The sequence below is a fragment of the Chrysochloris asiatica genome, unplaced genomic scaffold (genome assembly GCF_000296735.1).
Source record: "Chrysochloris asiatica unplaced genomic scaffold, ChrAsi1.0 scaffold00014, whole genome shotgun sequence".
NCBI lineage: Eukaryota > Metazoa > Chordata > Mammalia > Afrosoricida > Chrysochloridae > Chrysochloris > Chrysochloris asiatica.
The window spans coordinates 31,213,036-31,226,323 of NW_006408532.1; the positions used below are offsets into that span (position 1 = coordinate 31,213,036).

A 13,288-nucleotide genomic window follows, 5' to 3' on the forward strand; every position below is an offset into this window, starting at 1 on the left:
CTCATGTGTTGCTATGACACTGACTAGATTTCAGCAGAGCTTCCAGACTAAAATGGACTAGGAAGAAAAGCCTGCAATCTGCTTCCCCAAACCAGGCAATGAAAATAGTCTGATCCATAACTGATCATGAAAGTGATGTTATGAGCAAGCAGCATGTCTTTCTGTTGTACATGGGGTCACCATAGAGTTGGGGGTGGTCAATGGCAGCTAGCAATAAGAAAGGCTTATAACTCTGTTAGAAGACTGATTCAATAAAACAAATACATATATACCATCATCATGTAAAAATTATATATATATAGAAAGAGAGAGAGAGAGAGAGAGAGAGAGAGAGAGAGAGAGGACTCAGTAGAAATTTTGGTGAAAATGTAGGACAGAGAAGGGAAAAATAAAAATTTTCATGGAAATAAGTAACCACAGGTGTAGTTCAAAGCAAACAGAAGGTCTTGCTAAATATAATTTCAACTGTGCTCCTTATGGATTATATTACTCATTAATGGGAAGTCTTCTCCTCAAATTAGGATGGGTTTGACCATGAAGTTTGTGATCCAGTGCAATCGCTCAGTATAATCATGGAAGAATTTAAAATACTGAGGGGACAAAGGGGACTGGCCAAGACAGGAAAAAGGGAGCAGCACCTAGAAGGACTAGTTTTGAAATCTCTTCAAATAACTGTTAAAAATATTCTCAAGTTGTTTAATAGGTTTGCTATTGTCTTCTTCTTTTATCACACTTTCTATCCATTGATACATGCTACTCTATACTACAAAGCCATTTGAACTGCAAGGCTGGTGGTTCAAGCTCACCAGTTGCTCCTCGGAAACCCTATACAGAGTTGCTATGGGTCCCAATAGACTCAATGCACTTAACAACAACTCTATAATGGTTTCTGGTGAACATGGTTTCTTTAGGGAAACATGAGGGGGGTTGTTGTTAGGTGCCATTGAGTTGGTTCCGATTCAGCGATGCCACGCAAAACACAATGAACTACTGCCCAGTTCTGCTCACCCTCACAACTGTTATGTTTGCGCCCAATGCTGCTGTCACTGTGTCAATGCATCTCATTGGGTGTCTTCCTCTTTTTCACTGACCCTGCGCTTTACCAAGCATGTTGTCCTTCTCCAGAAACTGGTGCCTTCTGCTAACATGTCCAAAGTATGAAAGATGAAGTCTTACAATCCTGGCTTCTAGGGACAGGGCTGTTAACTTACATTCCTTGTTTCATACAAGTAAACACACATTATGTGTTTAAGAAAGTTGAAGTTGAGAGCATAGTACATCTTGAGTGTAAACCCCAGACTAGCAAAAACCCCAGGAAGAATATTGGGATGTCCAAGATTATGTGAAATTCAAATGATCACCAGGAAGTATAGACTGTCTAAAGTCATATCAAGTTCATTTTGTTGTTGATGTTAGGTGTTGCAGAGTTGGTTCTGACCCATAGCAACCTTCTGTACAACAGAACCAAACACTGCCCAATCCTGTGCCATTCTCATAATTGCTGCTCTGCTGGAACCCATTGCTGCTGCCACTGTGCCAATCCATCTTGTTGGAGTCTCCCTCTTTTCCCCTGACCCTCCACTTTACCAAGCACGATGTTCTTCTCCAGGGACTGGCCCCTCCTAATAAAATGTATGAAGTATGAGAGCTGAAGTTGCACCATCCTGACTTCCAAGGAACATTCTGGCTGCACTTCTTCCAACACAGATTTGTTGGTGGTTCTGGCAGTCTGTGGTACCTTTAATAGTCTTCTACAACAACATACTTCAGACAAATTAATTCTTTTATGATCTTACTTAGTCATTGTCCAACTTTCACATGTATATGTTGTTGTTGTTAAGTGCCTTTGAGTTGGTTCCGACTCATAGTGACCCTGTATAGGGTTTCTGAGGAGTGGCTTGTGAACTTGAATCGCTGACCTTGTGATTCAAACCAATCTTACAGTCCAGCGCATTAACCCACAGTACCACATCAGGACTTCACATGAAAATAGGGCTATTGAAAATACCCTGGCCTGGGACCAGGCTCATTTTAGTCCTCAAACTCACATCTTTACTCCTGAATACTTTAAAAAAGGTCTTGCGCAGGTTTGCCTAATGCATTACATTGTTTGATTTCCTGACTGCTGTTTCCATGAGTGTTGAAGCAAAATGAAGTCTTTGACAATTTCAATCTTTCCTCCATTTATCATGATGTTATTTATTGGTCCAGTGGTTAAGATTTTTGTCTTTTTTACCTATACTGAAGGTCATGGTCTTTGATCTTCATCAGTCAGTATTTTAAGTCTTCTTTGCTTTCAGCAAGCAAGCGTATCACAGGCTGCTAATGAGTCTCCCTCTAAACCTGATGCCACATTCTTCTTCAAATAATCCATGTTCTCAGAATATTTGCTCAGTACATAGATGGAGTAAGTATGGAAAAATAATTCAACCCTGGTGCACACCTTTCCTGATTTTAAACCATTCAACGTCAACTTATTTTGGTTGAACAACTTGGTCTAAGCATAGTTTCCTTATGAGCACAATTCCTCATTCTCCACAATGTTGTCTATAACTTGTTGTGATCTACACAGTTGAAAGATTTTGCATAGTCAATCAAGCACAGGTAAACATCTTTTTGTATAGTGTTTCAAAGGCTGTAAATCTTTGTGGAAATAGAAAGCCTCATCTTTCTCCTAAGGAGTGGCTGGTGGGCTTGAATCAGGGACCTTGTGGTTTGCAGTCAGGTGTTTATCCTATTGAGCCAGTGCACTCCCTTATCAAGATCAAAGGTAGGATAAACAGAAATTTTCACTAAGGTAAACACATGGTTTGGTGAAAACGTACAGTTGGAAGATAGGGGTAGATGGTTGTTCTGGGCTGAGTGATGGGGGGGATGTGAGGGATTCACCTTCTTTTTTGTCCCTTGTCCACACACTCAATAACTCTTGATAACTGTGTCAAAGCTCTGACGTGAGAACTCTGTCTACAATGTATTTTCACAGTGCTGAGCTGCCTCAGGCAGCAAGGCGCTTCCAATGATGAGGATGCCCTCCCTTATCTAAGGATCCGTACAGAACCAGGGTTGATGTCCTGCTCCATTGCTTGGGTGTTCATCCCATTTCTGCCTTCCTGTGTGAGGTGGGAATCCTTCTGTAGCTATGCTATCTAAAGAAGAATCTATGGTTCCACCAACAGAAAGACATCAATCTTGGCCTGAAGCCCCTTCAAGATTTAAATTTGTTACCTTCTAAAACATGCATTTAGTGCTATAAATTTCCCTCTAAGCACTGCTTTCATTTCACCCTGCAAATTTTGGAAACTTGTATTCATTTCCACTTTTTGCATAGTTTTTTTCTCTTCAGACTTCTTTGGACCATGTGTTAACAATGTGCTTGTTAATCTCCAAATATTTTGGGATTTTCCAGCTATCTTTTTGTTAGATTTCTAGTTTAATTCCATTATGATCTGAAAATGTACTTTGTATGATTTGTACTTGTTTATATTTGTTAAGGAGTGCAGTGGCTCTGTATGATAAGCACTGGACTGACTTATGAACTACACAAAGGTTTTCAACTATATGGATCATGACAAACTATGGATAACATTGCATAGAATGGGTATTCCAGAACACTTCATTGTGCTCATGAGGAACCTGCATACAGGCAGTCCTTCAAATAGAACAAAGGGATAATGAATGGTTTAAAATCAGGAAAGGTGTGCTCCAGGGCTGTATTCTTTTACCGTACTTATTCAGTTTTTATGCTGAGCAAATAATTTAGAAAATAGGTTATACTGATGAAGAATGTGGCATCAGAATTGGAGAATGGCTCATTAACAATTTGCAATATGCAGATGATACAACCTTGCTTTCTGAAAGCAAAGAAGACTTAAAAAACACTTAACTGATTAAGATCAAAGATCATAGTCTTCAGTATGGTTTGTACCTCAATGCAAAGAACGCAAAAATCCTCAAAAATCGACCAATGAGCAACATAATCATAAATGAAGAAAAGATTGAAGCTGTCAGACTTCATTTTTTGGGGATCCACTATCGACACTCATAAAGAGCAATGGTACCATAGTGGTTATGAGTCAGGATGCTAATCTCAAGGTCAGCAGTTCGAAACTACCAGTGGTTCTATGGGAGAAAGATGAAGCTTTCTATTTCTGTAAGGATTTACAGCCTCAAAAACGCTATAGAGGGTTGCTATGAGTCAGAACTGACTCCACTGCACATAGCTAACACCACCACTCACGGAAGCAGCAGTCAAGAAATCAAACAATATATTGCATTAGGCAAACCTGCTGCACAATTCCTCTTTAAAGTGTTCAAGAGACTGAATTGAATTACTCAGGATTTTTCCTTGAAAGAAGTCCTGCAAAATTTCCTAAAATGAAGGATATGGGAAACTATTTGGGCACAGTCTGGGGAGGGTTCAAAAGACAACTCATCCAGGATGAAACAACACAGTAAAGGGATTCGGTTCTACCAGTCAGTTATGCCACTTAAGAAAAAACCCTCAGGGAATAAATTTCTACATGTCTCAAAGGAAAACACAGATAAGAATTACATGAAAAAGACCCTAAGATTAATTCGGTTGAGAAATATTGACAGATCAGTGATTGCAGGATCTCTGTAGGCATGCGCCGTTCATGGCTTGTTGATGACACTACATTGCCTCTTTCTTGAGTTCCCGTGACGATATGGAAATAGCAGTGTGGCACCATCTGTGGGTAGAAAATACTACCACTGCGAATTCAACCTTTCTTCATTCGGACACTTAACAGGTCCCAAAAGACTATGTTTTAAGATTTTGAGTGAAACAGAAGTGGGACCTACCTCTCAAGGCCCATGAATCCATAAAATGCTATACATTAAGAGAGGTCAGATCCACAATTCAGCCTTCTTTCCTCACCTACCCTTATTTCTAGGGTAGACTCTAAAACCAAGTTTTATCAGCCCTTTGAAGTATGTCCTCAAACTTTACAGGAGGCAAGGGATTGACAACAAATGCAGTCTGCATCCTGATTGTCTTTTTCCCCTGCCAGCTCAGCTGTGGACAAGCAAGGGCAGAAAACCCTGGGACAGCCATCCCTAATATCAATCATGCACTTACAGATGACTGCCAGACAAATGAGGGTGGCAGGCAGAGTCGGTGTCCATCAAACACAGTGTCATAGACAAAACTAAATCTCAGCTTGACAGTAAACCCAATAGGCACAATTCAGACCTTCTCACACATCAAGCTGGGGCTAGCCATGAACCAAGGGATATGCAAATGAGTTCTAGTGATAGAGGAGAAGTGCTTTAGGGCCAAAAATGTTGGAGGAAAATATAGAACATTTTTTCCATGACTAATGTATTCAAGGAGATCATCAAGTTCCTTGATTCAGTAACAATCTAACGGCATTTTGAAAACTGGGGAGCTAGGAAGCTCCCAAATAACAAATGTGAATATTAGTAAAATAGAAACTACTTAACTACTGATGTCCCACCATTGCCAAGAAGGTCAGTTCCCAAAGATCGTTAAAAAATAACTGATGAGTGAAAATTTAAATTGGAGAGCCAGGAGCATAGTCAGGTTCAGACCTGTTCAACTGACAAGCCACCAGACTCTGTGCTTCTACTGCATTCCCAGCTCATTCTTAGAGTGTCCCTGGTGGATACATAGCAGCTTCCTCTGGGTTGAATGACCATGAAGAGAACAAAGAATCATCATGGAGCAGGGCCTCTAAGTATGTCTTAAGGAAGTGCCAGCATAAGAATTTCCCAGTCTTGCGCTTATTCTACAGCGCCACACCAGAAGTCCCTGCTTAGCTTTCAGGATCATCTAGGAAGCTGCCAGATATTCGAGGCAGATTCGGAAAGAGGTTTATTTATGCTTTATTGACTATGCAAAGGCTTTCAACCATGTGGATCACAATAAACCATGGATGACATTGCCAAGAATGGGTATTCCAGAACACTTAATTGTGTTCATGAGAAACTTGTACATACACCAAAGAGGCAGTCATTTCAACAGAACAAGGGCATACTGAATGACTTAAAATCAGGAAAAATAGGCATCAGGGTTGTATCCTCACACCATACTTATTCAATCTGTATGCTGAGCAAATATTCTGAAAAGCTGGATTATATGAAGAAGACCGTAACATCAGAACTGGTGGAAGACTCATTAACAACAACAGGTGATGTACAGTTGATATAGCATTGTTTACTGGTAGCACAGAGGATTTAGAATACTTAGTGATGAAGATCAAAGACTACATACAGCCTTCAGTATAGAGTGCATCTCAATGTAAAGAAAAACAAAATCCTCAGAAATGGACCAAAAATAGTATAATAAATGGAGACGGGATTAAAATTGTCAAAGACTTCAATTTGCTAGAATTCACAATTAACTCTCATTGAAGCAGCCGTCAAAAAATCAAAAGACATATTGCATTAGGTAAATCTGTTGCAAAAGATCTTTTTAAAGTTTTAAAGAGCAAAGATGTCAATTTGAGAACTAAGGTGCACCTTATCCAAGCCATGGTATTTTCAATTTTCTCATATATGTGTGAAAGTTGGGCAATGAGTTAAGAAGACCATAGAAAAACCACTGCATTTCATTATGATACTGATGAAGAATATTAAAAGTACTGACAGAAGAACAAAAAAAATCTATCTTTAAAGAAGTACAGCCAGAATGTTCCTTAGAAGTGAGAATGGTGAGATCTCGTCTTTCCTACTTTTGAGATATCAGGAGAAACCAGTCCCTAGAAACGGATATCACGCTTTGAAAAGTGGAGAGTCGGCGAAAAAGAGGAGACCCCTAACAAGATGATCTGACACTGTGACAGTAACAATGGCTCAAATATATCAATTGAGAGGATGGCACAGAAATGGGCACTGCTATCACTATGACAGAGAACCTAACGATGGCACCTAACAACAAAAACATGAATCTGAACTGACGACATGGCACTCAACAACAACAACAACAAGCATTCTTGTGAACGTGGGACATGCCAGTTTAGGAAAGATGCAACATTCCCTTTCCCTGGACCTTATATAATTGTTTTCTCAATTCTCTCTCCAGTGTACTCAAAACTATTTACTATATAACCTTTTCACTCTCTTACCTGTTGAGCAGAGTTGTAGTATGGCACTATAGGACAAGCACTGTACTACTAATGGCAAGAAGGGCAGTTCAAACTCATCAACCACTCTCGCAAACCCTATACTGGATCATTATGGTTCGGAACGGACTCGATGACACTTACCAACAACAACTTGAGGACCGTATGTGCTGGACCAGCTCTTAAGGGAGGAGTTATTGTTATCGTTGTTAAGTCCCGTCAAGCCGGTTCTGACCAAGAGCGACCCTGTATACGGTTTCCAAGGAGCGACTGGAGCTTGAACCGGTGACCTTGACTTTGCAGTGCAGCGCATTAACTAACCCACAGGACTCCCCATGAAAACTGCAAAACAAGCAAACCAAAAAGCAAAATACACAACATACCTTCTTTCCTTCCTATTCTACAGAAATTAGTTTCTCGGTACTTAACAACAACAACTGCTTCTTTGCCCCTCCTAAGCTGGGATCTGTCCTGGCTTTCTAGTTCACAACACTTTTCACACTTCGCTGTGAACTTTCAACTTAATTACCTTTCCCAGGGCAGGGAGCACTCCTACCTGGACACCCTTCCAGTCTCAGGATACAGACCCCAACAGCTTCTCAGAGACTTCTCGAAGAATGGACGCTGGGGACTTTATTTCCAAGCAAAGCCCCGCCCCGCACTCTGGGGCTGAGTCACGTGGTGGGGCGGTGCTGAGTCACATGCTTGCTGTGGGTTCCTGGGGTCAATCAGGCCTCTGGATTCTGTGCCTTTCGCTCCTGCAGGACTAGAGTTGAGGTTTACCTCCATTCGAGAAGAAGGAGTTTCTGTTGAGAGTTTCTGCACCTGGAATTGACCTGTCCCAGTGTCCTGCCTGAAGGATCCTTCCCTCCAGCCATCATTTCCTTCTGTGAGGTGAGCATCAGAGGCCATCAAGGCCCTAGATCTGGGCCAGCAGGAGTCTGGCCCCTTCTCTGCAGTTTCAGTTTCTGGATTGATCACCACAGGGATGACAGTAGTAACAGTATTGACGACTGAATTGAGTCTACACTGAGTATTGCTTGCCTGGGTAAATAGCTAATGGTGAGTTTATCTATAGCATAAACCCCAAACCCACTGCTTTCCAGTCGATTTTGATTCGCAATGACCCTACAGGATACTGTAGAAATGCCCCACAGAGTTTCCAAGGCTGTAATATTTGCAGAAACTGACTGCCACATCTTTCTGCCGTGGTGCATCCGGTCGGCTCCAACTGTAGACTTTGAGGTTAGCAGCTGAGCTCTTCAACCACTGCATCACCAGGTTTGAGTTTTTCTTAAGTTTTTGTTCTTGTTGTGTTGGGGGTATCATTTCTGAGACAGCAACCCTGTATCTCAGAGTGGCTGGTGGGTTTGAAATGCCAACCTTTTAGTTAGCAGTCTAGTGTTTATCCTACAACGCCACTCTGACATCTGCATATTACAGGTTATAAGTTTTAGCTTCTATCTTGAGATAGCATTTTACTTACTATTTCTAGCACGTGAAATCACGGGTTTCCTGCTTGATTCAACTGATTGTAATGTTACTATCAAAATAGTTTGGGTGCTCAAATTTTCACAAAATTTTCCAGTCCTTTCATTCTAACTTCTGTGCTTGGCAGCTGAATTATGTAGACACCCTACTCAATCCACACCCTGCATCACATAAATCTTAAATGCCACCCCTTCTTCAACCTCTATGGGCTTTGACACTTAGCTTTCAAACATTGCAACATTCCTATCCAACTTTGGTGTGAATGCCTAATTTGCTTAGTAACCCTAGTGACTATAGGACTGAATCCTTCAGGAAAGGAAGGAAAGTATCCCCTTCCCTGCCTTATTGTGATATAAATAGCTTGCAAAAGCCTGCAAGTATTTAAAGTGTACAATTTGATGACCTTTGATATATGTACATGTACATTTTAAAACATCACAAGGCAGTGAAAACATGTACTCTCATTCAATTTGTTTTTGTTTTTTTAAATATTTTATTGTGAATTATGTGAATGGCAAAATAACAATGATGAGGATATATCCCTGCAGTTACAATGAAGCTGTCATATTTCTGTGAGAACTTTGCTCACATTATGCACAGTATTTTGAATTTTGCTCACTTCATAGTAGCTGTATGGAAGAAACATCTAAAATTGGACATAAAGAAGTCTTTTATCTATGAATCCTTTTATGTACAGTGAGGTGTGAGGCCTGAGTAAAGGCTGTCCCACACTGCTAACGTACATAGGGCTTCTCTGCACTATGGAATAGCTTGTGTGTACTGTATTGTGAGGCAAATCTGAAGGCTTTCCCACACTCTTTACATACATATGGTTTCTCTCCACCGTGTATTCTTTTATGTGAAAGGAGGGTTAAGCGATGAGTTAACATTTTCCCACACTCCTTACATTCATAGGGCCTCTCTCCACTGTGGATATTTCTATGTGATCGGAAAGTTGAGAAATGAGTAAACCTTTCCCCACATTCCTTACACTAATAGGGCCTCTCAGCAATGTGGATTCTATTTATGTTTAGTAAGGTCTGAAACTCTTGTAAAAGCTTTTCCATATTCTTTACACTACCAGTGTAAAGCCTTTCACCACTGTTTTCTTCTATGTGCACTAAGGGATAAGGTTCTTTTCCTGGCTTTTCCACACTCCTTGCATTCATTGGGCCTCTAACCACTGTGAATTTTTTTTATGTACATTAAGGCCTGAGAGTCCTGTAAAGGCTTTCCCACACTCCTTACATTCATAGGGCCTGTCACCACTGTGGATTCTTTTATGTACTATGAGGGCTGAGGCTTGGACAAAGGCTTTCCCACATTCCTTACATTCATAGGGCCTCTCTCCACTGTGGTTCCTTCTATGTACTATTATGAGGCCTGAGACATTGCCAAAGGCTTTCCCACATTCCTTACATTCATAGGGCCTCTCTTCACTGTGGGTTTGCATGTGTATTCTGCAGTGTGAGGACTGTCTGAAGGCTTTCCCACATTGCTTACATTCATAAGGCTTCTCTCCAGTGTGGATTCATTTATGTTCAGTCAGAACTGAGGAATCCCTAAAACATTTCCCACATTCCTTACATTCATAGGGCCTCTCTCCACTGTGGGTTTGCATGTGTATACTGCAGTGTGAGGACTGTCTGAAGGCTTTCCCACATTGCTTACATGCATAAGGCTTCTCTCCGCTGTGGATTCTTTTATGTGTAATCAGGTTTGAGGATTCCCTAAATGCTTTCCCACACTCGTTACATTCATAACGACTCTCTCCACTATGAATTCACCTATGTACAGTGAGGTTTGAGCAAGAAACAAAGACTTTCCCACACTCCTTACATTCATAGGGTTTCACTCCGCTGTGGACAGTTTTATGTCTTGTGAGCCTTGAGGTTTGGCTAAAAGCTTTCCCACACTGATTACATTCTTAGAGTCTGTCTCCACTGTGAGTGTGCATATGTCTACTGTGCTGTGAGGAATACCTAAAGACTTTCCCACATTCCTTACATTCATAGGGTCTCTCTCCATTGTGGATTACCCTATGTGCAGTCAGGCCTGAGGAATCACTAAAAGTTTTCCCACATTCCTCACATTTAGAGGGCTTCTCTCCACTGTGAGTATTTACCTGTTGAGTGAGGGAGGAGGCTCCTCTCTCTCATTAGAGTTATTATGTAAAATGAGAGATAAAGGAAGAGTATTCTAAAACATTCTTTACATACACACTGATGACCTTCCACAGGTGTCCTAAAGGGTGAGAAACTACAGAAAATTTCCATCCATTTGCTGAATTCACACCGTTCATCCCTGGTGACTGCTGAGACAGGATTCTTGAGCATTAAGATACAAAGGGAGCCTTTCCCACATATCTTACATTTATGGTTATTTTGTCCATCATGAGTGCTCACGTGAGAGGGACACCTGCAGTCTTCTCCACAGTCTAGACACTGACAGGTACTGCTTCCAGTGTGAGCTCTACTATGATTGTTCTCCAGGGAATGATCCAGGAAGGCTCCTCCATACTCACAGCATTCAAAAGGATCTACTTCTGTGGGATCTACGTGGTGCACAGTAAAATCAGGAATGAGGATGGAGGTTTCCCCACACTGGCTGCCTTCAGAACGTTCACAGAAGTTGTCGACTGGTCCAGTTCTCAAATGTCTCCTGTGGTTGTCAAGGTGATCCTTCCAACCATGTGATTCTGTGATTTTACCGACTGAGTCCAAGTTTCTCAAGGTTTCCATCATCACATATCTGTAGAGTTTTCTTTGAGCAGGATCCCAGCAAATCCCACTCTTCGTGGGTGAAGACCACAGCCACATCATCAATGATCACTGTTCTCATTCCCGCGCTCCACCTTCGGGAAGTCTAACAGCAGGTTTCCGACAGGACTCAGAGCTCCGAGGATTCAGGACAAGGAACGGGAGTGGACGCGGAGCTCCGGGGCACGTTGGGAACAGATGCACAATGGCCATCCACGCCTCCAATCCTGGTCCTTTGTGGAGCTGAATCGCTGACTGGGATCCTCTCCCCGTCTGTGGAGAAAGAGCAAGCCAAAATGAGAACTCAGACTTCTGCTTCCTTTTGTGTGCCATTTGGTGCATCCGAGAAAGGGCTCCGTGCGGAAAAATAGACGAATCTAGCCGATTGTTACGATGGTGTTCACTGGATTCTGGTTAAGATTATCTTTGTTACCTCTATGAACAAAAGCATAGGGTTTCTTCAATGGGTATATGAAGGGAAACGCGAATTTCAGTCATCCAAGATAAGCCTATGGTGCAGAGATAGTTCCAAAGTTCAGATTTGACCCTTTGAAACTCTTTTATTGTTCTTGGCAGACAGTTTTTTCGCTCTTCATAAACATTTCGCTGTCTTAAATTGTTTACGTCTCTAGTTTGGCTTCTTTTTCAGGGATTGTCAATTCTTGCATATCACTTGTCTTTCCCCAGGAGCATGCTTCACACTGGTAGGGGGACAGCCATTCCGGCGCTTCACCTTCGGAAAGTCTAAGAGCAGGTAGGTCCACGACAGGACGCGGAGCTCCGCGGATTCAGGCCGAAGGACGGGAGTAGACACGGAGTTAGGGGCACGTTGGGAACAGACGCACAGCGGCCATCCACGCCCCCAATCCTGGTCCATTGTGGAGTGGAGTACCTCATTCAATTTGTTTTTGATTAAACTTTTTATTCTGAGATAATTGTAGATGCAAATACAGTTGTAAGAAATAATACAGATGGAGATTTTGCCGACGGCGAAGAAGGAAGCCCTTGCCCCTACCAAAGCTGAAGCCAAAGCAAAGACATTGAATGCCAAGAAGGCAGTGCTGAAAGGCATCTACAGCCTCACACACAAAAAAGAAGATCCTTATGTCACCCACCTTCTGAGGCTCCGGAGGCAGCCCAAATATCCTCGGAAGAGTGCCCCCAGGAGAAACAAGCTTGACCACTATGCCATCATTAAGTTCCCTCTGACTACTGAATCAGCCATGAAGAAGAATGACAATAATAATAACACACTTGTGTTCATTGTGGATGTCAAGGCCAACAAGCACCAGATCCCACAGGCTGTATAGAAGCTCTATGACATTGATATAGCCAAGGCCAATACCTTAATCAGGCCTGATGGAGAAAAGAAGGCATATGTTCAACTGGCTCCTGACTACAATGCTTTGGATGTTGCCAACAAAATTGGGATCATCTAAACTGAGTCCTGGTGTGGTGCTGTGGGCTAATGCATCAGACTGCAAAGTCATTTGAACTTCAAGGTCGGTGGTTCAAGCTCACTAGCTGCTCCTTGGAAATTCTATACAGGGTCGCTATGGGTCAGAACCGATTTGATGGCACATAGCAACAAAACAACAAACTAAGTCCAACTGGCTAATTCTAAATATAAATTTTTTCAATTAAAAAAGAAGAAATAATACAGAGACCATGACTAATGACGATTGTCACAACTGTAAAGGTAGAGGTTTTGTAGCAAAAAGGGCGAAGTAGTTAATCTTCTAGTCCAGAAACAGAGGACCCTAGGACCATCAAGGAAAAAGAGCACAAGTGGAATGTGGAACCCTATCCAAAGAAGCAGTGACACCAGAGATGGAGGTCAGATGAGGACATGGAGAGAGGGAGCAGCTGAGGACTCTAGACTCATGGAAAGAGAAAGAATGTGTGCTGGCGACCAGGAGGCAGGCTTGCAAAATG

At 41.9% G+C, this 13,288-nt stretch overlaps 1 protein-coding gene and 1 pseudogene across 1 annotated transcript in view; both read left to right on the forward strand.

Moving 5' to 3' along the window:
* The window catches only part of LOC102816281 (spermatogenesis-associated protein 31D1-like), a 28,718-nt gene extending 17,255 nt beyond the window's left edge, over window positions 1-11,463 (forward strand). The window contains exons 4-5 of the mRNA XM_006835012.1: window positions 11,087-11,269; window positions 11,368-11,463. Of these exons, the coding sequence (XP_006835075.1) occupies window positions 11,087-11,269; window positions 11,368-11,463 (279 nt within the window). The remainder of the gene's footprint in view (window positions 1-11,086; window positions 11,270-11,367) is intronic.
* Window positions 11,464-12,324: 861 nt separating this feature from the next.
* On the forward strand, window positions 12,325-12,792 carry LOC102836518 (annotated as a pseudogene).
* The last annotated feature ends 496 nt before the right edge of the window (window positions 12,793-13,288 follow it).